Genomic DNA, 27,017 nt, shown 5'->3' with positions numbered 1-27,017 from the left:
GGAGAGTTGAATTTGAAGGGATGATAACATGGAAATTGAGGACAATGAATCCATGCCAGATGTTAACAACAATGATATCAATACTCTTACTAATACTATGAACAATCAATCATCGGATCACAATGACTTGAATAACTTGCGATCAACCTCATCTCCACTGCTTTAGTACAATGAAAATGTTAGTGGGCTTAATTCTGTTGTGCAACCGTCACCACGAAGAAAAGAAAGACAAACAGTGGTTGACCAGTCTGAAATGAATCCAATAACCAACAAGAAACATTCCATATCCAATGACAAACCAGAACAAAGTCATTTAAAATCCTGCAAAAAAACTAAAAAATGACATCAATGAAGTTCGTAAAGGATTTATCCACACTAAGTTCTATAGTCTGTAGGATGGATACAACAATTAGAAACAGTCATTGGAGCTGTCTGAAATGAAGCACATGCCGGAGAGATTGGTCCAAGTAAACTTTGATTTCAGAAAGTATTTTGTTTATCAATTGATTAAATAAATTATCGTTTAACTGAAATATCTAATTGCCTATCACATTTCAATGATCGCTAATCACAGTAACACGATGTTTAGATAGGATACATCATCGTTTGCTTTTGTATACACGATCCTTTAGCAATCATTTTTTTTATTTTATTTTCATTTTTATTTATTTATTAGAATCAGAATTAAAATCAAGGGAATAATGATACTCATCACTTCCAAGATGATCTTCATGATGATTTTAATTATGACAATATGGACAAAAATAATGATCATCAGAATAGAGAAGATATGATCAGCAATGAGCAACTATATGTTGAAGAACAACATACTCAAGAACTTACCTTGGAAACTCAAAGGTTAACATTTCATTCATTATTTACTACTTTATATTGTTGAAAATTGTTTACATTCTAAATAAGTAACAATTGTATTTTCTTTTTCTCATTTTGTTTAGGGAGCAAAAAACAACATCACCTGAATATCAAGAGGAATCAGAAAGTGATATTAGCATAGACAGCAGGGATGTAGACTTGCTATTAACTATAAGAAATATATCAGATAATATAAATGCTCAAAGTCAAAAAGAAAAAGACCTGCCAGAAATGATTACTACTCTTCCACTTATGAGCCAACCACTTCCACTTTGTGAGATATTACCATCAAGTACTCTCAAACATCTTGCAATAACTCCATTAGAACAAATTTTAAAAAATCACGAAGTGCCACCATCAATTTCAGATGTAAATGAAGAATGTCAACTGGTATGTATACATAACAACCATGTAGTCTTTTGAATTAAGAGTTTGTTTCTTATCTAATATTATGCATTGTAGGAAATACAAATAAGTGATCAAGCAGTTACTTTGGTTGAGATACAAAAAGAAAGTGAATCAGTAACTAAGGGACAAAGTTTAACAATTGACAATGTGAGCCATCTACTTTGGCTAAAGAAATATAATCTCAATTAGTATGTATACACAACAACGTTTATATATATAGATAGCAATCTGTTTGTGTTTATCTAAGACAAAAACAGAAAAATTGTTATCTTTATATATCGAATCGAAAAAAAATAGCAATCTTTCCCTAACTGTCCGAGATAAAAAAAATCTTACCAATAATCTTCTCGACTTTTCATGTTCTAAACACAAAACATTCTCAGCCCAAGACGTCAAACGACTCTTCATTGTAAAAGCATCTTTACATCGTTTTATTTCATAAAACCACTTTTGCATTACATCCCTAATTGAACTAAGCATCATAGCCACAGGTAGTTCTCTAAGATCTTTAAACTCTGAATTTACACTTTCTGCACAATTTGATGTCATCATTATATACCTTTGTCTATGTGAATATGCACGAAACCACTTCTCAAAACCAACACTACTAAGATAATCTCTGATATTTGGACAAACGGACTCCATGCATCTCATGTGGTACTCAAATTCATCAACGGTGTAAGTATAAGCACAACTAAAGAAATATTTATCAAATAGTGGATCCTTAAAATGGAGTTTCAAGTTACTTAAAAGATGTTTTGTGCACACATAATATTCAACATCAGGAAACACTCTTAAAACTCCTTTAGGGATGCTAAGATGTCTATCAGAAACAATGACTAAATTAGCCCGCTCTGAAAAACTACCTTGTATCTTCTCAAAAAAACCATGTCCATGATACATCATTTTCAGAATCTACAATAGCAAAAGCAAAAGGGAAGATTTGATTGTTACCATCTTGTGATGAGGTTGTTAATAGGATGCCACCACCAAACTTACACTTCAAAAATGTCCCATCAACAGAAATAATAGGTCTACAATATTTTCACCTCTCAATTGATGCACCAAAAGCCATAAAACAAAACTTAAAATGATCACTATCATCAATTTCTAAAGCAGTGCATGCTATAATAATTACAAACACATTTCTATCAACATAAACAAAACAGAATAGAAAGAATGTGAAAGATGTTAATATTAGTCTATCTAGATAGACTGTGATATTAATCTATCCACATCTATCTGCAAATGAATTTAAACTTGATATATAAAACTGATCATACCTGGGTTAGATTCAACCAATTTATCAAATAATCTTGGAGTCAATGCATACGATTCGACTACGGAACCGTGTAATATCTTTACCATATGTTCTTTCGCCCTCCAAGCTCTTTGGTAACTTATATTAACTCCAAGATTTGTACGAGCCTTATGCACAATCTCTTTAGGAATGGAATGATCAATAGACATGAATCTAAAATCATCTATCAAACAACTGCCAATTATTGTTGAAGAAGGTTGCAAGTGAGAACTTTGGGCAGTACTCAATGCACAATCATGGTGGGAAATGTGGCAGCTTATAATGCAATTATAAGCCACTAATTCCATTAATAATTAATGAATTAATTAGGTGTTGAGATTTCATGAAGTAAATTGCATGCAAAAAATTGTATTTTCGTAGCATCCACAAATCACTCTTCTTATAACAAGATGCCGGAATATACCATTTGCAGCCTTCTTGCAAACATCTAAATTCAAGAGACCTCAAATTTAATACTATAGTCCTAATTGAAAGTTGGTCTTCGTTGTTATTATGCAAAAACACTGTGAAAGTACTTCTTTACTTTCAAATAAACATTTTTCCTTCAAATCAGAATAATAAGAGATGTCTCTTATCAGAAGAAGAAGAACCTATATCCAGTGACATATCAACATTTTCCCGTACACTACTAGATGAAGAAAACATTCCCAAACAATTAACATTTACATGGACAATTAATGGATGTCTACTAGTTGCATTTTTAGCAAAAGCTAAATACCAAGCAACATCATTATCTTTTTTTATTGGCACCATAGTTTGAACATTGGTTTTATCAAAATCAAGTAAAACAGATAATTCTACTGATTCGTCCAATTCAATATGTTCATATGTCAAAGCAATCAATGAATTAAAGTTGACTCGCATATCTACCAAAATTTTGGACACTGAGTAATTCTCATAAACATTGCAGTCATTTCATTGACCTCCATAAAAAACAACAATAGTAATAAATATTCTAATATGGAAAAAAGAAAATATAATTAAGTATTTAATGGTGAAAGGAAGAATTAGATAGATATCTATCACATAGTAAGATAATAAAATGTACGAAACAATAAAAAATAAACACAATGCAAAAAATGAATAAACGATCGTGCAAAAAAGATAATAAATAATAAACGATCATTTAACAACAATAGACGATCATATAAAATAAATTAAACTATCGTATAGAATAAAATTAACGATCATTTAAAGACGCTGATCGTTTAAACCATCGTATTAACTTAGATACACAATCATTTAAAGACACTGATCATACAAAATATTGAAAATTTTCGTGTTCATAAAGATGAACAATCGCATTCATATAACAAAACAGTCGTCTCTATATTGATAAACAATGATGTTGATAGAGGTAAACAATTAAGTATTTCAATAAAAATTATCGTGAAAAACTTCAAACTATCGATCTCCATAATGAAATACACAATTCTTACGGTGATTCTTAAAAGTTCTAAACGAAAAAAAAAACTTTAAAATTCTTACAAACAACAAAAAAAAATGACATTCATACTAAAATATAAATTCTTAGTTCGACGTAAACAATCATCAAAATCTTCAACGATCTTCATAACGAAACACATGATGTCTTACATTAATACCTACATATTCTAAACGTTCTATCTTGACGTCGAAATATATAATTTTGAACAAAATTTTATAATCAATTAAATAGTTCAAACAAAAAACAATATTTAGAATATTCACTAAAACCAAAATCACTGAGACGATATTAACATAGTAATATAGATGATCTTGATTGTTCAAGATGACAAGAAGAGAAACGATGTTATCGAAGATGATGAATATGAGAGCGAATGTTGTCGAAAATTACGAAAAAGACAAAAAATAATCGAGATGAAAGATATATAAAAGATGAGATGAATAACTCGAAAACGACGATCATGAAAAAATCGGAAAGAAGAAGAACTATCAGATTTAAAAGATCATTATAAAAGAGCAAGGACAAATAAGGAATTCTAAAAAATTAATTTACCTTAATGAACTTATTATACGTGCCGTAAATAGTTTATATTCTTGTTATATCCATGAAAATTCTCCTTATTGAAAGTTTACAAAAGACTTTTTTCTTTCAATCTTTTTCCATAACTAATTGTGGCTACACCAATGCGATATTCGCCAACTTTGCTTTCAAATACAAATAGGTGTACTTGCACTTGCACTTTTACCATTTATGCCATAAAATATTTTCATTTTTAAACAATACTAATTATTATAAATAGTAGACTAAAGTCAATATAAAGTTTGGATATATATTTTTTCAATTTAGCTTCTCTTAATTTATAAAAGGAAAAAAACTTTCGATTTAGTCGTTTTATGTATGGTTATTTTTCAATTTAGTTAATCTTCATCTCATTATGAATGTTAAAATTAGTTATAATTTATTTACGCGTGATAATAATTAATAAATTAACAAATTTTTTAAAGGAGAATGTTAAATTAGTTAGTTAGTAATTAATAGATTTCTATCACTAACAGACTCTACGAAAGTCTATCACTGATATAAATTTTATTATATTTGCAATTTTTTAAAGTGTTGTTATACACTTGATGTTTGTTTCTAAAATTGCTATCCGTGACTCCTAATAAAAACAATTTTATTTAAAAAAAAAACTAACATGAGTGTTGAGAATGCGACCAAAGTCTCACATCTAATTAAATAAGGATATAATCATGGGTATATAAGTGACAATAATTATCTCTATTAGTATGAGACCTTTTAGGATGATATCAAAAGCAAAGTCATGAGGATGTAAGCTCAAAGTGAACAATATCGTACCACTGTATAAATATTTGGAAGTTGTCTATTGTCCTAACAAATGTTATTTGTGCTATCCCCTTAACTTGACTGTACCAATAGAATCCCAGGTGCAAATTAACAAAGATATAGTTGAATTTAAAAAATAAGAATTAGATGGATGAATGACTACTTGAAAGGAGACTTGAGTCACTTTATTCGAAGAGTATATTGTTGAGAATGTACGCCATAAGGGTGAGGATCCATTGTCCTTATGATCAATCGGTTATAGACTAAAGTTGAAACTTTAATGCCAGAGTCATGCTTACGTTGAGTAGAAAAGAGGATCCTCAAGCCAAGTATTGGAGTATTCATTTATATTCAATAAGATGAGGTCACACGAGAAAATTTGTCCCTTACCAACATATAATATCCTTATATATGTTGGAAGGCGTAATAAAAAAATGTTAGAGAGAGATATCGAAAGTTCTAAACATTTGAAAAATAAATGCAATGTGATATTTTTCTTCTACATGTCTTTTTAGTTTATCTATCTAGTAAGTGAAAAATCCATCACTCAATAATCTAGTAAATAATAGGGATGTCCACTTGTCATGGAAGAACCCACCTCAAATTAAATGGAAAGTTCCAACTAATATTTTAAGCATTAGTATTAAATATTTGTAGATGGTATATAATAAAGTTCAATCATCATCCATTAACTCAAATTTTTGGATCAATCGGTGATTTAAGATAGTATCAAAGCAAATTAATTCAAAACATCACGTATTCAGTTAATAAAATAATTAAATAACCTGATTTAAAAGATCAAATTATAAGTTATAGATTCGTAATTTTATTGACTTTATTGTAGAAGTCGATATTTTACGGTATTTTATAAATATTTTCGTTCATTTTTCAAAAATTTAAAATTAATTAGTAATAATTTTGATTCATATTTGTTAATTCTAATAATAATAATTCACCAATTAAATTGGCACCACCTTTGTAATAAATATATATCATCGTCGTCGATAATCGAACTCAAATTCAATGGAAGAGTTGAGAACCGAGTAAGAAGAAAAAGAAATGGAAATCAATGGTAATTCAATTCCGTAAAGAGAGATCATTTCGGAGGAAGTCATTGGAATTTCTTCATGATCAGCTGTAATTGAAGGGCACAACGAAAATGTTGGAATCCTTCTCTGGATCCTATTTTCCCCTTCATTTCTTCAGTTTACTCTCTATTTTTGTATCACGGTCATCCGAATTCTCAGCCCTCTTTCCGTTTTTCTTGAAATCTCTCATTCAACTCCTTTTCTTTGACATTGATTAACATTCCCGTTCTTTTTTTTCCCTTTCTTTTCTGTTCTGTTCTGTTCTTTACAACCCCTTTTCCGATGTTGGATTGTTTGTTGGTTTTTCAACGATTTTATAGTCGTTTCGAATTTTGGGGGTGGTTACGTTTTGGATATAGAATGATTTGATTTGATTTTTTTTTTTTTTTTTTTTTTTTTTTGGTTCTTGGGGTGATATATGGTTCTTGAGATTTCTGTTTGAGAAATGGATTCGGCGAGGAGTTGGTTTAATCAGCGTAGAGATAGGTTGAGGGGTTCTACGAAGAAGAAGGATAATAGTATGGGAGAGAATGAGGATTGTACTGCTACTGATCAAATGGATGAAGAAGCGCTTTCTAATATCACTAAGCAGAAGGTTGCTGCGGCAAAGCAGTATATTGAGAATCATTACAAGGAGCAAATGAAGAATCTGCAGGAGAGAAAAGAAAGGTATATAAATATATGTTTATATATGGTTGATTCCTGTTTTTTATTTTGGAAATTACAACATTTGTGAAGTAGTAGTAATGTTCGAGCAAAGTGTTTATTCATGTGAAACTTGTTATGCATTCAGCTAATGCATCTTCATGATTATGGGAATGTCTAATTTGTTTATGGCAAGTCATGAAGGTACAAACGAGTCACTGATGTTGGTCTTAATTCATTATAGTGGGAAATGTACATGAGAGACTACGATTCAAGCACATACAAAAAAAATAGCCCACCCCAACAAATAGGGCTTCCAATCCAAAAGAATAACATCTAACTAATTGCACCAAGTTTTAGTGGCAATCATCCATAAAGAGATGTTGAGAACCATTGTTTTCGCATAGAATTGTGCTCCACCCCTGTGAAAAATCTTAGTTCTCTTTCAAGCTAAATATACCTTGCTACTATAAAAAGAAAAGAAGTCTGCCAAAGAACTCTCCCTTTTTGCCTACAAGAAGCGGACAACACTACCTTCTCCATCATGGACCTACAATCTATATTATGCACAAAAGAGACCCCAAATGAACTGCACAAACGAGCAACTTCAAGACAAATTATCAATATCATCTGATGCTCAAATGCACCACTGTGGACCCAAACCTCGAAGAGTGTCTTTGAGTACGATACAAAGTGTTGACACACGGACCGGTGAAAATTTTGATCTTTTAAAGTAGAACATAGGAGCTTCTGCAGAAGAAGAGGGAGCGCATGAGGATTGGAAACAAAGAGCTACAGGCTGCAGCCACCAAGGTATTTGGGAGCCAAAACTGAGAGCTACAAAACCAAAGCCATGTGATGCAACTTCATTTCTTTCCTGGAAGTGTCAGCTCATTTCGAATTATTTCCCGGAAATTCTGGTTTTTCTTTTTGAACCATGTGCTAAATAGTAGCTCTAATTGCGTTGGCTTGGAATATCTTAGCCTTCCTTTTAAATTGATCTTCAACCAGCATTTGATGGATATAGCTACTCTGAAGTTGAAATTCCAGTGTAGGTTGAATGTCTTAAGAAGATCTATACCAACATATTAGACTATATTGGCAGGAAGAAGAAAAATGCTTCCGCATTGCTTCCCATTTTTACATAAAGCACAACCAAAGCATCATCTATTTCACACCTTTTTTATTTGAGAAGCGTTCTCAGCTTATTCCTCCATTCACTAGTCATGCTTCTTGAAAACATAGGAACCAATTGTTGAATCCTTTGACTTACAATGCTAAGTTTTATTCTTACTTCTTGAGACTATCAGAACTTATCAATGTTAATGACTTTTGAGATTGTATTCAACGTCTATAACAGCTATAGTTTTTTTAATACTGTTTTTAAGAAACTACTGCTGTATGCAAATGTTGTATTTATCATTAAAACCTTTATTATACCGTGGAATTGACATCATGTTATAAATCAGATCCTAAACAGTTGTCGAGGTCTCTATTGTCTTAAAAGCAGATTTGAGCTTTTAAGCATAATTTTACAATCTGATCCATGAAACAAAATATTTCTCACTTTTGAAATAGGGTATTTGCAGTTTGTTCTGCATATCATTTTCTAAAAACTATATCATAAACTTGTAGTTAGATAGCTATGTTCGCAAGCTAGTAATTTTTTATGCAAGATAAGATCTAATTTTTCTAAAGAACAGACCACCAAAAGAGTTAACTACTTAAAACAACTCAAAAAGTAGTTACTTTAACATTTGCTCGCTAGTTTTTATTTTAAGAAATGAATAGCTTTTGAACTCAACTTTATTAGTCTTGTTTTTTGTTATTTTTTCTTCATATACATAATTGAGTCATTCAGATACACCTACTGTCCATCTCTAGACTTTAGTAGAGAAATTCTTTTGCTAACCTGGAAAGCTTGCCTACTCTATAATTATCCATTAATTATCTCAAATTATTAATTATCCATTGTTCTTTATCATTACATACAGTATACAATTTAGATATAATAAATAACAAGAGTTGTTATTATACTTTATACCCATGATTTTTAACAAACATGTGAAACTACCAAGTTATAGGTTCTTGTTTGAGTAGGTTTCAAATGGATATAATATTTTGTTAATTTTTTTCTATGGACAGACGAAATATATTGGAAAAGAAGTTGGCTGATGCTGATGTATCTGAAGAAGATCAAAATAATCTACTGAAGTTTTTAGAGAAGAAGGAAACTGAATACATGCGCCTCCAAAGGCACAAAATGGGAGTTGATGATTTCGATTTACTGACAATTATTGGCAAAGGTGCTTTTGGGGAGGTATGCCTTACATTTTTATTTATGAATTTCCTTTTCTACACCTCTCAATCCCTCTTCTACCATTGAATTGAAATCATATCGGTTGAGGGATAGCTTCTGGTTGAAATTGTATACAATTCGTTCTCCATGACCACACTTTTAGGAACAAGATTAAACTGCATATTCAAATAGATCTTTAATTCCAATTGAAACAAAATTAATTGTTTGAATAACTAGAAAATCAAATGTGTCATAAAAGTAAAATTTTAATGAACAACTTGAGCCTATCCTGTTCATGTTATTTGGAATGAACTACTAGATTCCGTTTGTATATTTCTCCGTACTTTTCCTTTAGCTTTTATTCTTTGAATTATCTCTCTCTCTATTTTCTTTTGTAACAAACTAAAGAAAAAATATATATTGATGAAAGGAGGAGATGGGATATCCCTGTGAAGTCAAAGGATTATAAAAAAAGACTATCAATTGGCGAAAATATGAACAAGATCATAATTACAAGAATGTTTGGAGTAAGAATTTTAGATATAAGCTAAGAGTCTAATAGTCTTCCATAACTAATCAAGATTGTACACTCTCTTTGAAGACCCCCTGGTTTCTCTTGCTCCTTAGCTTCCACGTAGATTGATAATAAAGTTTAAAATAAAAGTTGGAGGATTAAAATAGAGGTTCATAGGTACAAAGTGGGAGGTGGATGAAAATTTAGGAACAAAATTTGAAGGTCTAAAAGAAGAACTAACATGAACGACGATGGGATTGACCTAATGATCACTGGGGTGTGTAAATGAGAATAAAATCAAACCTCATGTTACCCACCTACCTAAAATGTTAAAGTCCAATCTTGACGACCTATAAAGCACCAACACTTCCAAAAGTGTCAGTGTTGGAGACCCACACGCTCCGGCACGTGTCCAACATACTAGTTGGCATGTCTATTATTTTTTTTTTCTTTCTAACACGTTAGGACACACCAAGGACAATTCATATGCAAATTATGTTTTTTAAAAAAATAATGAAACAAGACACTATTAGCAACCTATTTGAGGGGCATTTTAAGCCAATTTAAATTAACTGTTCTACCCTACTTTTTCAAAATTGAGTTTTTACACGTTCTCCATAGTAACAACACACTTCACCCTCAAAACTCAACCCACAACCTTTTTCAGAATAATAAAGACCCACAAACGTTGACATCTTATCTTATTTTTCTTACTGTTTTTTTTTTCTCCTCTTCTCATTTCTGTTATTATTTCCTTCCGTTATTATCTTTTCATTATTTTTTCCATTTTTGTTTTTTCTTACTTTTTGTTAAATATATGCGCACATATTTTACAATATGTCTAATTATGCACACATATATTCATTTTTGTAATAAGTAAATAAATAAATAATGTGTTTCCAACGATGACCTACTTTTTTGTAAATTGGTGTGTCGCTGTGTCGATGTCGTATCGTGCGTCAGTGTCTATGCTTCTTAGTTGATAACTAAATATTGTAGAGTCAAATCAGTTAAATGAAACTAAAGAACGTAGGAAAAAAGATTAAAGTTAAGAACCAAACCTTTTCTTAAATCACATTTGTTTGTGTACTCACTATTTTGAGGGTAACTTCTTAAGTATATTATTTTCCTGATGTTGTAGGTTCGTGTTTGTAGAGAGAAGACTACAGGTCAGGTGTATGCTATGAAAAAGCTTAAAAAATCAGAGATGCTTCGAAGGGGCCAGGTAATTTGTGGTGGCCTGCCCCATGTAGTATTCCAGAACTTATTATTCTGCATGCTTATGAGCACTTTTCGAGATCTTTCAGGTGGAACATGTGAGAGCTGAAAGAAATCTGCTTGCTGAAGTCGACAGCAATTGTATTGTGAAACTCTATTGTTCGTTTCAAGATGATGAGTTTCTTTATCTTATTATGGAGTACCTACCTGGTGGAGATATGATGACTTTATTGATGAGAAAGGATACTTTGACAGAAGATGAAGCGAGGTTTTATGTTGGGGAGATAGTTTTGGCTATTGAATCTATTCATAAGCACAATTACATTCATAGGTCTGTTGATTTTTATGCTAAGTGCGCTAACTCAATTTGATACATATCCTGAATTATTCCGTTTAAACTTAAATTTTAAGCTAATTCTGTTGTTTCTGTATCACAGAGATATTAAGCCTGACAACTTGCTGCTTGATAAATTTGGGCACTTGAGACTCTCAGATTTTGGATTATGCAAACCATTAGATTGCAGTATACTCCGAGAACAAGATTTTGATGTAGTGAATACCCGTACGGGAGCTGGGCAAAATGATGAACGCAATGCAACTCCTCGTACTCAACAAGAACAACTACAACATTGGCAGAAGAATCGAAGAATGCTTGTACGTTTTCTCCTACCAAAGTTTGATTCTTTTTCTTTTTGATGGCATGTGTTAAGTAAACTTATATTTATGAAGGGATTTGTTTCGTGGTTGGCTGTTTGCTTATTCCAATGCTTTGCTATTAAATGGTGTTCTGGTAAATTTCTTAGATTAAATATCTGTAATGGTGCCTTGGCCACAAGGAATTCTTTTATAACCATAGCGTAGCTCTAATCCTTCAAGATTGGAAAGTTGTGCTTCACTAGCTAGTATTTCCCTTTGGGAAGAGGCCTCTCATTTCCCTATCCCTTGGGTGTTTTTGTTTACTCCTTTCTCAATCAGGTCATTCCATTAAAGAATTGTTGAAATTTGTTAACAAAAACTTGATATATCATTAAGTTTTTGTTATATTAATACATTTGGACAAGTGGACATGTTACTTGAATGGTACTGACACATGAAACCAAAATCCCCCAGAGATAAATTTCAATAGACCCATCAACGAAATTTGTTTGTTTCAAGTGACATGTCTAAGGGTAGGCTTATGTGTCCAAAACATGTTAATAAAACAGTAATTTAATGACATGCCAACTTTTTGTTAACATATTTTAACAAATTTCTTTTTCTAACAGCATCTAATTGGGATTTTAATATATATTAAGGTTAAAATTGAAAATTTTAAAAGAATACCTAAAAGATTAGGAACCATTTGGTAGGTTTAGTTCCTTTTTTTAAAAGAAAAAACCTAGTTCATTGTTTAGGTGCACTGCATTTCTTCTCTTATCTTATGGTATATTTGGAATTCCAGGCTTATTCAACAGTTGGAACCCCAGATTATATTGCTCCAGAGGTTTTGTTGAAGAAGGGTTATGGCATGGAATGTGACTGGTAATTCTAAACTATTATATATCTATTTAGGGTGAATGTAACAATTTTTATGCCAATGATCTTTTAATATCTCAACTGCAAAAGAGATGAGGTTCTTTCATGTGACGTCCATTTGATTGCAATTAGATTTGCAACATTGTATTGACATGATGTTTTTTTCTACTACCACGGCGACATTCTGGAGATAGTTTTATTGGTAGTCTTTTACAATTTTGTGACTTTTTTTCTTTGTCCAAATGTTAGGTGGTCACTTGGAGCTATTATGTATGAAATGCTTGTTGGTTACCCACCTTTTTACTCTGATGATCCAATGTCAACTTGTCGGAAGGTAACTTTCCTCTCCAATTGTGAATTGTTTTCTGGAATTTATATCTTTGTAGTTTGTCTCCATTATATCTTGTGGTTGTTTAATGTGAAGAAAAAAATATGATTTTTTAGATGCTCGGTTCTGTACTGTAGTCATAAGAACGGTATTTCAGCAGTTAAACAATTTGGTCAAGTTCACAACAAGACACTGTTTCATTCAACTTCCATCTTTGCATTTGAAACTGATTTTGACACGGAAGTGGTCATTAATTTGTTAGACCCCCAGTTATTCATCAATACCAGAGGAGGAATAGAAAACAGTAAAGAATATGTAGAAGTCAGTTGTTATAGGGGGACCACATTTCTGTTAGAATTGTTTGTTACAAAGGAGGACCACCTGAAGGTTATAAATAGGGAGAGGAGAGAGGGATGAGGGGAGGGGAATTTTCATGAAGTAGTGGGCACTGTAGCTCTAGAGAGAGAGTCTTCAGTGATAGTCCTTTTCGTGTATGAATTACATATCGTAATTCTGTGAGTTTCTTCATTTACATTTCAATGATAGTTCTTTTCGTATATGAATTACATATCGTAATTCGTTGAATTTCTTCGTTTACATTTCAGCGATAGTCCTTTTCGTATATGAATTACATATCGCAATTCGTTGAGTTTCGTCGTTTACATTGTATTCAGCCGTTTTCATTTAAATAAAATTGTTAGTTCTGCCCTAAGAAATTCAGTGTTGGATTGAGATCCAACATATTGGTATCAGAGCCTACAATCCTGGGGAAACCAAAGAAAATGGCAAAGAAGCATGAGGAGCGGTTTGAATCATTGGAACAAGAAGTTTCGGAGATGAAGAAGGACTTACAGAAACTGCTGGTGGTAGAAGAAAAGTTGTCGTCGATCATGAAGACAATCGAACGTTTGAACGTGCAAAACGAAAAGCAACAACAACAGAATCAAACGTTGATGAAGAACTTGGATAAACTGAGCTCGAAGGCTGATACACAGCAGCCACAGTACCAGGTAGATTATGAAATATATGGATAGCGTTGTTAATGAAAAGTCTGGTACGACTTCCGAAATGGAAGGATCGTCGAGTAAAATGAAAGGAATAGTGCGTAATGATGAAACCAAGAAAAAAGCGAAAGACGAAGAAGAAGATAAAAATGTTGAAGGAAATAAGTTTAAAAAGGTAGAAATGTCGGTGTTTACGGGAAATGATCCGGACTCATGGTTATTCCGAGCCAATCGTTATTTCCAGATTCATAAGTTAACCGACGCCGAGAAGATGACTATTTCGGTTATAAGCTTTGGCGGCCCGGCACTTGATTGGTTTCGTTCTCAGGAGCAACGAAATAAGTTCACGGATTGGTCGAATTTAAAAAGCAGGTTGTTAGAGAGGTTTCGGTCAATTTGCGAAGGATCTTTATATGGAAGATTTTTCGCCATTAAACAAACGACGACGGTTGAAGAGTATCAAAATTTATTCGATCGACTGGTGGCGCCACTCTCCGATTTATCCGATAAAGTTTTAGAGGAAACCTTTATGAACGGCCTCTTTCCGTGGATACGAGCAGAGGTAGAGTACTCTAAACCGGTGGGCTTACCACAGATGATGCGACTGGCATTGAAGGCCGAAATCAGAGAGATTATTGGAAGAGAAGCCATTTCCGGAGGAAAATATCTTTATAAACCGAATGCTGCTGTGATTGGGAACGATGGAAAGAATACCCAGCCAACACCAATGAGAACCATTACTTTGCAAAGTACTGCGAACGGCGAAGCCAAAAAGGAAGGACCGAACAAACGACTATCTGATGCAGAGTTTAAGGCCAAAAGGGAGAAGGGACTCTATTTTAAATGCGACGAAAAGTACTATTTTGGGCATAAGTGCAAGGAACCTGAAGTAAGAGAGTTGAGAATGTTTGTGGTGCACGAAAATAATGTGGAGGAAGAAATCATAGAAGAAGAATGTGCGCAGCCGAAAGAGTTGAATATGTTCGAGTTAGAGGGAGAAGTTAATGTAGTGGTAGAGTTATCTATCAACTCCGCGGTTGGTCTAACCTACCCAGGAACTATGAAAGTAAGAAGAAAGCTGAAAGGAGAAGAAATAGTAGTACTAATTGATTGTGGGGCAACTCATAATTTCATCTCAGAAAAGTTGGTGAAGGAGATGAAACTGCATACCAAGAAAACGTCCCACTATGGTATGATCCTCGGCTCTGGGACTGCCATTGAAGGGAAAGGAGTCTGTGAGAATGTTGAACTCACCTTAAATGAGTGGAAGGTGGTAGCAGATTTCTTACCTTTGGAGTTAGGAGGGGTGGACGCAATTTTAGGGATGCAGTGGTTGTATTCTCTAGGTGTTACTGAGACAGATTGGAGGAATCTAACCATGACCTTCTTCCATGATGGAAAGAAAATAATCATCAAGGGAGATCCGAGCTTGACAAAAACCAGAATGGGGTTAAAGTCAATGATGAAGGCATGGACAGAAGCTGATCAAGGTTATTTAGTTGAATGTAGAGCACTAGAAGGAGGGGTAATGTTGACTGAAGAAAGCGTAGAAACAGGGAATAATGTGGTGCCCGCTGATGTGCAGAATGTATTGGGGAAATTCAACGATGTATTTGAATCGTCGGAGTCATTATCACCAAGGTGATCAATAGAGCATCAGATTCATTTGAAAACAGGAACTAATCCAGTTAACGTCAGGCCATATCGATATGCTTTTCATCAAAAAGCAGAGATGGAGAAGCTGGTTGATGAAATGTTGTCATCTGGAATTATACAGTCGAGTTCCAGTCCTTATTCCAGCCCAGTACTACTTGTCAAAAAAAATGGCAGCTGGAGGTTTTGTGTGGATTACCGCTCGCTCAACAACGTTACCATACCAGATAAGTTTCCTATCCCAGTTATAGAGGAGTTATTTGATGAAATTTGAATGGTGCAAACCTGTTTTCTAAAATTGATTTAAAGGCTAGATACCATCAAATCAGAATGCATGAGGATGTGAAAAAAACTGCATTTAGGACACATGAGGGACACTATGAATTTTTAGTGATGCCCTTCGGGTTAACAAATGCGCCAGCTACATTCCAGTCTCTTATGAACTCTATTTTTCGAGATTATCTGAGGAAATTTGTTCTGGTATTTTTTTATGACATTTTGATATATAGCAGAGGTATGGAGGAACATATATATCATTTAGAATTGGTATTTGAAGTGTTACGTGAACATAAACTCTATGCTAATAAGAAGAAGTGTAGTTTTGCATTTTAGAGAGTAGAATATCTTGGCCATATCGTTTCAGGTAAGGAGTAGAGGCTGACCCGGAAAAGATCAAATCTATTAAAAAATGGCCAGTGCCTTCAAATGTGCAGGAACTGAGCGGATTTTTGGGGCTCACTGGTTATTATCGGAGATTTGTACAGAATGATGGGTCCATTGCTGCTCCGTTAACTCAATTGTTGAAGTTAGGGGCTTTTAAATGGAGTGATGAAGCTCAAATGGCCTTTGAACAACCGAAGGAAGCCATGATGACATTGTCGGTGTTGGCTTTGCCAAATTTTAATCTTCCATTTGAACTGGAAACTGATGCATTTGGCCATGGTATGGGAGCAGTTTCAATGCAAAAGAAAAGACCCATTGCCTATTTCAGTCACACTTTAGCATTACGAGACCGAGCCAAACCTGTATATGAGAGAGAACTGATGGCGGTAGTCCTAGTTGTTCAGCGTTGGCGGCCGTATTTGCTGGGAAGGCCATTTGTTGTCAAAACTGATCAGCGAACAACGGGTAATTCAACCCAATATCAGAAATGGATTGCGAAATTATTTGGATACTCATTTGAAGTCGAATACAGGTCCAGTCTGGAAAATAAGGCAGTTGATGCTTTATCTCGAGTACCTTCTGTGGTGCATCTAAACTAACTAACAACTTCGGCATTAATTGATTTAAAGATCATCAAAGAAGAAGTAGAGAAGGATGATCACTTGAGCCAGATTATTCAACGAATTAAAGAAGGGAAAGAAGTCCAGAAATATGCACTGCAGCACGATATGCTTCAGTATAAGGGAAGGTAGTTATTGCTAAGAAGTCATCGTTGATTCCTACTATCCTTCGTACATACCATGATTCGGTGTTTAGGGGTCACTCAGGATTCTTGCGGACTTATAAACGATTAACAGGTGAGTTATTTTGGCAAGGAATGAAGGGAGATGTGCAGAAATATTATGAAGAATGTGTTGTATGTCAGCGAAATAAATCCTTATCTCTATCACCAGCAGGGTTGCTAACACCATTGGACATTCTCAGCAGGATTTGGGATGACATATCAATGGATTTTATAGAAGGGTTACCAAAGGCAGCTGGTTTTGAAGTGATTTTCGTGGTGGTGGATCGTTTCAGTAAGTATGGCCACTTTCTCACGTTGAAACACCCTTTTGATGCCAAGACTGTGACAGAATTATTTGTGAAAGAAGTGGTTCGACTACATGGGTTTCCTCAATCGATTGTATTGGATCGTGACAAAATCTTCTTGAGCCATTTTTGGAAGGAGTTATTCAGGTTGGCTGGAACGAAGTTAAATAGAAATACAGCTTACCATCCCCAAACGGATGGGCAAACCGAGGTGGTCAATCGATCCATGGAGGCTTATTTACGTTGTTTTTGTGGAGAGAGGCCAAAGAAGTGGAATAAATGGATCCATTGGGCGGAGTATTGGTATAATACAACATACCAGCGGGCTCTTGGAGTTTCTCCGTTCCAGGCTGTATACGGCAGAACTCCTTCTCCTTTGGTGTTTTATGGAGACCTCAGCACCACTAATTCTACACTTAATGATCAGCTGCGGCAAAGGGATATAGCCTTGGGAGCTCTGAAAGAGCATTTGAGAGTGGCTCAGGAAAAGATGAAAACGTATGCTGATCTTAAGAGAAGACATATAGAATTTGAAGAAGGTGATATGGTTTATTTGAAATTGAGGCCATATAGACAAGTTTCTATGAGAAAAAGGAGAAATGAGAAGCTGTTGCCTAAATATTTTGGGCCCTATAAAATCTTAAAAAGAATCGGAACTATGGCATATAAGCTGGAGTTGCCACCATCAGCAATGATTTATCCGGTATTTCACATTTCCCAGTTGAAACGAGCCTTCGGAAACTGTCAGAATCCGCAAGACCTGGCCCCGTATATGACAGAAAACCATGAATGGCTAGCGGTTCCTGAAGAAGCCTATGGGTATCATAAAAATGCTAAAGGAGAATGGGAGGTATTGATGAGTTGGAAAGGATTGCCCAGCCATGAAGCTACGTGGGAGAAGTATGATGATTTTCAGCAATCTTTTCCGGATTTTCACCTTGAAGACAAGGTGAAACTGGAGCGGGAATGTAATGTTAGACCCCCAGTTATTCATCAATACCAGATGAGGAATAGAAAACAGTAAAGAATATGTAGAAGTCGGTTGTTATAGGGGGGACCACATTTCTGTTAGAATTGTTTGTTACAAGGGGGGACCACCTGAAGGTTATAAATAGGGAGAGGAGAGAGGGATGAGGGGAGGGGAATTTTCATGAAGTAGTGGGCACCGTAGCTCTAGAGAGAGAGTCTTCAGTGATAGTCCTTTTCGTATATGAATTACATATCGTAATTCGTTAAGTTTCTTCATTTACATTTCAGTGATAGTTCTTTTCGTATATGAATTACATATCGTAATTCGTTGAGTTTCTTCGTTTACATTTCAGCGATAGTCCTTTTCGTATATGAATTACATATCGCAATTCGTTGAGTTTCGTCGTTTACATTGTATTCAGCCGTTTTCATTTCAATAAAATTGTTAGTTCTGCCCTAAGAAATTCAGTGTTGGATTGAGATCCAACATAATTTTCTCCTGATGAATTCGTATTTATCCTTTTCTTTGCAACGTCTATGAAACTTATATATTACTATTAGTTTGTTGGTGAAGTCCTCCTATGTAACTCATCTGAGATCGACTCTTTTTCATTTGCAAAGTCCATGAAACTGTGATATTTTCTTGTACAATGAAATTGCTGGTGATGCAATACTCTGATTCTTTTTGTTTTCCAGCAAAACATGCCAATGGTCCCTGATACTTTATGTAATTCTTAATGTTGTCTTTAATCTTTTAAACACAGAATTTTATGCTTATTGATTTAAAATTCTCAATTAGGTGATCCCATTAAAAAATAAATTCCCGGATTTTATCAAGTTATTCTTTTATCTTTCGTTTTTGGACATGTGGGCCTGCCATTTAAACATACCATTCGGAAGAAATTGATTCTGTTCATGGGAGGATTAAGTTTTGCTAATGAGTGGATTATCTTTCAAAAGTCAAATAGCTTCTGTTGACTTGTCCATGGATAGGACGCATGCTTATAAAACAACAATCCAACCTTACATCAACTTTTTGTTAACAAATTTTAACCTTTTTTTAATCGTAGGAACTAATGAAGAATTTCTAATGCATTGGAGAAAACGAGTTTTTAGGGATTAAGGACGAAATTGAGAATTCTGTAAAAGATTTGGAACCATTTTATATATCTAGCCTTCTTTTTCATCTCAATGCTACGAAAATATTGTAATGACTTGTTTCTTATGAAAAATGTTATCATGTTTATATATCATTTTTGTTAGACTTGAGGGTTAATATGACAGGAAGAAATATAGGGTTCTTAACTACCTGGTCATCGATTTCTTTGTATTGTCTATCTATTATCTTAACGAAGAGGTTTGTTTCTATTTTCAAGAAAATATCTGGTTGTTCCTATCTCTGGGCTTTATAATGGGAGGCATGACAATTCAAGTTTTTTATTTTTTTTAATTATTATTTTTATTATTTTTCTTCTTTCTCATTGTTACCCTTTCCAGATAGTGAACTGGAGAACTCATTTGAAGTTCCCTGACGAGGCAAAGCTATCCCTCTTGGCAAAAGATCTCATTAGTAAACTACTATGTAATGTTAACCAGAGGCTCGGTACAAATGGCGCGGATGAAATTAAGGTATTGTGTATGGTGTGTCCATTTCTTAATTTCAGTTGGTTTAATTTGAAAATTTTATAATAATCTAAAGGTTCCTGCCTGCCAATTTATCATCTAGGTTCATCCGTGGTTTGAAGGCACTGAATGGGATAGGTTATACCAAATGGAAGCTGCATTTGTTCCTGAGGTTAAAGATGAGCTAGACACTCAAAATTTTGAAAAGTTTGAAGAGGTAGCATGATGTTCCACCATCTTGGTTAATTTGTCAGAGCACGTTGTTTGGACATTCTCTCATTTACTTTTTCTTCATCTTTTCTATATCTAGTCTGACTCGCAAAGCAGTTCTTCATCTAAAACTGGTCCATGGAGAAAGGTAACACTCTTTTAAGTATTGGTTATTTATATAGCCTTCTTATATGCATTCTTATTTGCCCGTAATTTCACTGAGATTTAGATAATCATCGTTCATCCTTGTTAAACAACCTTTGGAGAAATAAAAAGTCTTGTTCCTTTTAATAAATAAATAAATAAATATGCAACCTTGGGAGAAGAGAATGTATTACCTTAACAGATATATATGTATAATGTTTTATCAACTGTTTACCTGTTATGCGCCCAAGTCTATCGAACTTGATGACATATCCATCAAAGGATTTATGGTTCTCTCGCTAAGAAAATTTATAGAGAGTAGTTATGTTTAGGGCGGGGCCGCACAGTGATTGAAGAAGCTACTGATCTCCCAAATAACAATAATAATAGTTTTGATGGATGCAAATAGATTATTTTGCATAAAGTGAACAGAAAGGTACAATATGTAAAGAGGCACAATGAGGTGTTGGCTTCTAAATATATATCCCAAGAATAACAAAAGCAAATCTTTGATTTCCCAAAGTTCCTGCTAAAGTACCAAACCAAATATTGCTTTCGTAGTAAGATATGTCGATATGATCTTTTAAATTCACCTAGCTGTTCTTATTGTCGTTGTCTAATTCCCTTTTTGATTTGTTTTGTAGCAGATGCTCTCATCGAAGGACATCAACTTTGTTGGATACACTTATAAAAACTTTGAAATTGTCAACGATTATCAATTGCCTGGGATGGGTATGTCCTCCAGTTTGAATTATTTACTTTCTGGCTTACGGAAAAAAAAAAAGAGAATTATTTTGGCTTGACAAGCAGATCTTGCCAAGAAAAAGCATATCTTGCCCATTAAACCCATGATCTTTTAATTAGATCAACCATCTCTTAAATAGGATTGGTTACCATTACATGAATCTTTAACTTGATCAGTCACCTTCTATAGTTTGTTAGTTGTTGCAACTAGCCCACTTTATTAGTAATTTGTATTGATGTAGATATATTTGCAGTCTTAATGCAAAAAAATTGATCACCTTTTCAGGGATATATTGACATCAATACTAACAGGAGACTCCTGTTACAACACTTAACAATCTACCCACAGGGTGATTAATCAAATATTCATGTGTGTAATAGAAACAATCTTCTTTGTTTAGGGAGGTGATTGATCAAAAATTATAAATTCATGGGCCTAATTGAAACAAACTTCATAGTAATTTTCCTTTTGTATGTGCATGCATGCATGCGAGACAGATTTCAATCACACTTCAATTTGACAATGTTTTCAAGAAATCTCTCAACTTCCCTCTCCTTCCACTAGTTATACCTCAAACATTGTAAAATGACACATATTTGCTCCAAGTTCTAGTTTGGCATGTTCTGAAAAGGGAGATCACTCACGGAAATAATTGATTATATCTCTTAACGTGTAGCTGAATTGAAGAAGAAATGTAGCAAACCAAAAAGACCGTCAATAAAATCACTCTTTGGTAATGTTCCAACGTTTTCCTCTTTCACTCATTATTAACACAACTTATGTAATTCTGCCTGACTGATTTGAATTTACCATTTCGAACAGATGGCGAATCGGAGGGAGGTGACGCATCTGATACACCTAGTCATAGTCACCAGCAAACTGGAGGTAGCTTTTCGAACTCAATGACATCTCCTAAACTGGATGATGTTGATATGAGGAAAGAGTCGCTGTAACGTGTCGATTCTCTTCAGTATTATCAGATGAAACAGCAGGAGCTCTGATTCACTAGCTAATATCACCAGTTGGAATTTTTGAGTATACATAGGTTCTATTTAGGATGGTGCATTCTGCATCCAAATTCCTTGACCGACTTCGGTTTAACAGAAAATTAAATTCAAGCAACAAAGGAGGCGGAGTCTTCGTCCATGGTAAGCATAGGTGAATAACAGATCTAAAAAAAGGAGAAAAACAGAGCTGAATAGTTTTTTACCATTCTTCACCATTGAAGTCTATTGTTCTTTTTTCTTGTCTTGTTCTTTTTTTTCCCACATCTAATTTGGTGGGTTTATATAAAAAAATTGTTGTACAAAAGACACCAAACCAATAGTATTTACACGAGTATTTCAGTGTATATAAAATATAGACAAAGCAACTTGTTTCATTCTGTTTGATTGTTTCTTGGTCTATGAATTATTTAATCAATTTATCTAAGAGTCAGTCGGATTAATGATCCAAGAATGAGAGAAAAATGTCAAAGGACAATTTTTGAAAAAAAAATGGACTTTTGCTAATGTCAAATTTGAGTGAAATTGCTAAAATACACTCGCGCGTACAAGAAAAAGCACTCTCACTCGTCTCACCAAAGTCGTCGTCGCTTTTGCTTACTCTTGCTCAAATCGGTATCACTCTTGCTAAAAAACAGTGTAGATTTCACTCAAATTTGGTGTCGTTCGTCTCACTAGTTTTGTCCATCTCATTGTGCCACTCTCTATTCTCGCACTCTTGCCGCTCTCTCTTGTTGGAATTTGTGTCCTAAAACTCATACTTTGTTATTTGATTCAATAAAATTTATTATTGAATGCTATAATCTTAAAACCAATAATTTTTAAGGTCCCGAGGCTATTTACTAATTTGTCATATATACTTGAACTTTATGTGGAGACATAAACATGGATTAAGTTCAAGTTAATAGCCCAAATAGTCTATAGTGTATAAATAAGGTTGGGCACCTTATTCTGATAAACACTATGGATGTGGCCCCGCTCCGTAGTTAGTACAAACGATGTAATCCTAAATCGTTCATGTAGAGACATGAGAGTGGAGGCGTCCTATATGCAAATGGTTTGCATAAGATTGGAACTTGATCTTAATCCTGAGCTAACTATTTCATTTATGATGACCTAGGTAACTTAATCTTAATCCTGAGCTAACTATGAACTTCTGTTCATTCGGTAGTATCCTTAGATCTGCATAGGTGAGGGCAACTCAACATCGCTGGCCCAGTAAGCCTCCCATTTCAAGGGTAAGACCGAGTGGATAGCAAGGGACATAGGGTGCAAGATGGAATTGACTCCTACCCACTTCTGGGATAGTAGATAGGTTGTTCCCTTAAGGACTGAATCCAAGTCTTGAACAAGGGGTCCCACTTTCTCATTGGCCCGAGAAGGATTCTGGTTTATAGGTTGGACCTTAAACCAATTGTTCGATAGTGGATCAGTGGGTCTTAAGGAGCCAGATGTAATCTCGGGGGTAAAACGGTATTTTGACCCGCCAAGATTACGAACAACCTGTGAATGATCGACTTACTTATCATGATTATATCAAGTAGATAGAAATATATCTATAGTGAGGGGAGTGCAGCTAAGAGTCTTTAGTGGAATGACTCTTTAGTTAACGAATGTTGATTAACTTTGGTCTAAAAGAGTTTAGCCAGTTAATCTTGAATCGTTGGAGCCCATGATCTATAGGTCCATTAGGTTCTCCTACTAGCTCATATGGATTCAACTAAGAACAAGTATGTTGAAGTAATTCGAATTGTTCGAATAAAGATAAGAGAGAGAAACCGACAAATATATAAGATATAAGTCGGTAGAAATAAACTTTAAGTTTTGTATTTAAATATGATTTAAATATGAATATAGATTCATATTTAAAAGCTTGAAAAATTTAGAAATAGTCAAAGTTGTAAAAGTCAACATGTTGACTTTTAACTTTGACCAAATTTATATTCAAATATGATTTGAATTTTAGAAAAATGACTATGGATTCATACTCGAGAGGTTAGAATTAGTCAAGACGAAAAAAATAGTAAAAAGTCAACGAATTGACTTTTAATTAGGAAAAGTCAAAGTTTGACTTTGACTTAAGTTGGTCAAATGACCAAAATGCCCATTTGGCTAATTACTTTATTAATAACAGTTAATGGGAAATGTGGCAAATTATTATGAATTTGAAGCCACTAATTTCATTAAAGAGTTAATGAATTGATTAGGTGTTGATAAGATATGAAATAATTTACATGCAAATTTGCATGTAAATTTCATATAAAACTTCTCATTACCGAATGAGAAAAGAATGAGGTTTTCTCTAGAAAAACACCTAAACGATTGACTCCCATCTCTCTCTAAAATTCTCTTCGCATAACCGAGTCCCACAACTCCGTTCTTGGTCCTGAGCATAGTAGGTCAGCTTGATGGTTGTCCTTGTTCGTGATTTTCAGGAAGAGAAGAAGTTTTGGACCAAAGAAGAAGTTGAGAACTACAAAGGTAAGAACATCGTTTACCTTCCTCTCTCTTCGTTTAGGTTCATCGCATGGTAGATGCATGTTAACTTCTAAATCGTTTAGATGCATATAGAGTAAAGCATGATCTATACCTTCCGGTGCTGCATGTCTCTAGTGCTTTGTTTTTTCCATCATCTCTTACACACTCTCACTAGCTCTCTCTCACTCTTCATCGCTCTTTTTTACCAGAGTTGGTCACGCTGGAGTTGCTTGTGTGGACTCGTCGTGCCAGAGAAGAAGATGTAGAGGAAGAAAAAAAAAGGGAGAAAACGTACGAAAATGAAAAGAAAAGACAATATTGTAACTTTACACAATAATGACATCAGCAAAGGGGCATTTTACTCTTTTTTTTCAAAAACCAAGACATTTGCTATTTTTGGCCTTTAAAATGGATCAAATATCTAATTAAATCATTAAATTTCTTCTTCAACTGCCTTAACATTTAGAACTTTTATTAAAGAAAATCAATTCGTATAAACAATAATATCCTTCATATTCACATGAAGGGATCAATAAAGACCATTGATGAAGGGCTTAGGAAAACTAACTAAGACATGATGGCTACAAGATGCTCAGTGAACACATATATTATGTTTAGTAGATAAAGAGAAAATGTGTACATGATAGTTATTATTAGATATTCTATTAACTCAAAAGAGACCAAAATTGTGGTATAAATCAAAATTTTGAATTACTGTTTTCTTTCAAGAGAGATCGAAAGATAACTTAAGTCAAAAGTGAGCATGACCAACAAAAAGTGTTGGTGACCAAGCTAGATTCAATATTGAAAATTGTGACGGGTGAAAAATATATAAGTTTACAAAACCTAACGATGGTTTTCTAAATATTGAAATATATCAAATTATTTAAATCTAACTTTTGTTTATTTATAATTTAAATTTCACTTTGCCTTAAATGTCAATCATTGTTGTGTCATAGTGAAGATCTGCCTTTCGAAAGCAAAATTCAATTGCATATATCGGTTGCTCTCCAAAGTTAACACAACTTTCCAACTTAATCGTGCACTCGCCAGAGTAAGAAACGGAAACAAGAAAAATATTGCATAGAGAAAAAACAAAAGTTTGACGAGGAAAAGAAATACTCACACCAAAATCTTTTTCTCAAATATATAGAAAAAATAACGATTTTATATCTAAATTTTATTTTAGATCTATAACGGTTAGTGTATTAAAACATAACATATAATCATAAAACAATTACAATATTTGTAACCATCAAAATAATAACAATTATCATATTTTCTCTTGAAATGTTAACTGTAAATCATTACAAAGATAGTCATTCCTAACAATGTTAATGTGTACGTATGATATACTACATATTAGTATACAATTAACGATCATTTGGTTGATATAAATTGATCTCAGTTGTGAGTATTTAAAATTTTTATTTGGTTTTAATAGTATATCTTAGTTGTGTGAAGTTGACAATAAATATTTTAACTCTAAGATGGACTTAACGATAATTACATTTTTTTTCTTTCAAGGTCGAAGGTACAACCCCATCTTGAGTGTGTCTTGCAAAATAAGTACCAATAGTTTATGCAATTTGTTCTATCTTCTAGATTTTCATATGACTTTGACAACATATAGAATACATTTAGGTCAATAGGATAACGAATATGCTTCATATTTCGTTTGTATTATATCGAGAGAGAAGCATATCAATAATATTGTCTAAGTATATAGCATTCAATATGATATACGTAAGAACCAAAATGGCTAGGTTTTAAGTATATCATCAACCTTTCAAATGTATATTATTACTATTTTAAAATGCATTCCGTTTAACGTATCAATAGTATAATATTGATATTTCAATTGTACATCAAAGAATCAAAATGAAATGAGAAAAAGAAAATCAATGATTCTGAAATCCTAAAAAAAAAAATGAGAAGATACCCCAAATGTTATTCTAAGTATTCAAGTGGGGTCATTTGAATGTTCACATACAATTGAACTTAAGGTAGACCCACATAAACTAAAACGTTCACAAATTCAATAGTTCTCATTTCGATAATGATAAAAATAACAAAGATTAAGAACACACATCCTTCCTCTTTAAGTCTTAACTACCCTTTGTGATAATGGCTTATGAATTATGAACACTTTTTATCTGTCATGTTGATGATGCTTAGCTTCCATTTGAGCCTCTGCGAAGTTAAAGATACAAATACTTGAAACATCCAATAGAAAGTGAAACTTTAAATTCCATCAAAAGTATTGGTAGTATCAATTTTAATTACAAACTTTTAATTTCATCCGATGTTGAAATTAGTACCTCTTGAAAGTCATAATTCATAACTATTTCAGAAAATTGTCGATGGCATCGAGCAGTAAATCATATGAAATTCAACTAACACACTAAAACATGTCACAAAAATGTCCAACCTCT

General features: G+C 33.7%; 1 protein-coding gene across 2 annotated transcripts; it reads left to right on the top strand.

Annotated features, from left to right (window-relative positions):
• Positions 1–6,400: 6,400 nt before the first annotated feature.
• LOC103489741 (uncharacterized) lies at positions 6,401–22,481 on the top strand. 2 transcript variants are annotated; one of them, XM_008449039.3, is made up of 13 exons: positions 6,401–7,150; positions 9,272–9,446; positions 11,081–11,164; positions 11,247–11,488; positions 11,595–11,811; positions 12,599–12,678; positions 12,922–13,006; positions 19,876–20,007; positions 20,105–20,218; positions 20,312–20,359; positions 21,003–21,087; positions 21,777–21,833; positions 21,923–22,481. In XM_008449039.3, the coding sequence occupies exons 1-13, from the start codon at positions 6,927–6,929 to the stop codon at positions 22,051–22,053; spliced, it is 1,674 nt and encodes a 557-aa protein (XP_008447261.1). In that variant the 5' UTR covers positions 6,401–6,926; the 3' UTR covers positions 22,054–22,481. The 2 variants fall into 2 exon arrangements, with proteins under 2 accessions (XP_008447261.1, XP_008447260.1); XM_008449038.3 differs by having other exon boundaries at positions 21,000–21,087.
• Positions 22,482–27,017: the final 4,536 nt, after the last annotated feature.

Source organism: Cucumis melo, chromosome 1 (genome assembly GCF_025177605.1).
Source record: "Cucumis melo cultivar AY chromosome 1, USDA_Cmelo_AY_1.0, whole genome shotgun sequence".
Classification (NCBI taxonomy): Eukaryota; Viridiplantae; Streptophyta; class Magnoliopsida; order Cucurbitales; family Cucurbitaceae; genus Cucumis; species Cucumis melo.
The sequence above is the reverse complement of the archived record's forward strand: the minus strand, read 5'-3'. Positions and strand labels throughout refer to the sequence as shown.

Bases quoted from the DNA above. Each gene is read 5' to 3' on its own strand.
- LOC103489741 (XM_008449038.3), top strand. From the start codon at position 6,927: ATGGATTCGGCGAGGAGTTGGTTTAATCAGCGTAGAGATAGGTTGAGG. The intron at 12,679-12,921 runs GTAATTCTAAAC...TCCAAATGTTAG, and splicing joins TATGGCATGGAATGTGACTG to GTGGTCACTTGGAGCTATTA. The intron at 21,088-21,776 runs GTATGTCCTCCA...CTTAACGTGTAG, and splicing joins TTATCAATTGCCTGGGATGG to CTGAATTGAAGAAGAAATGT.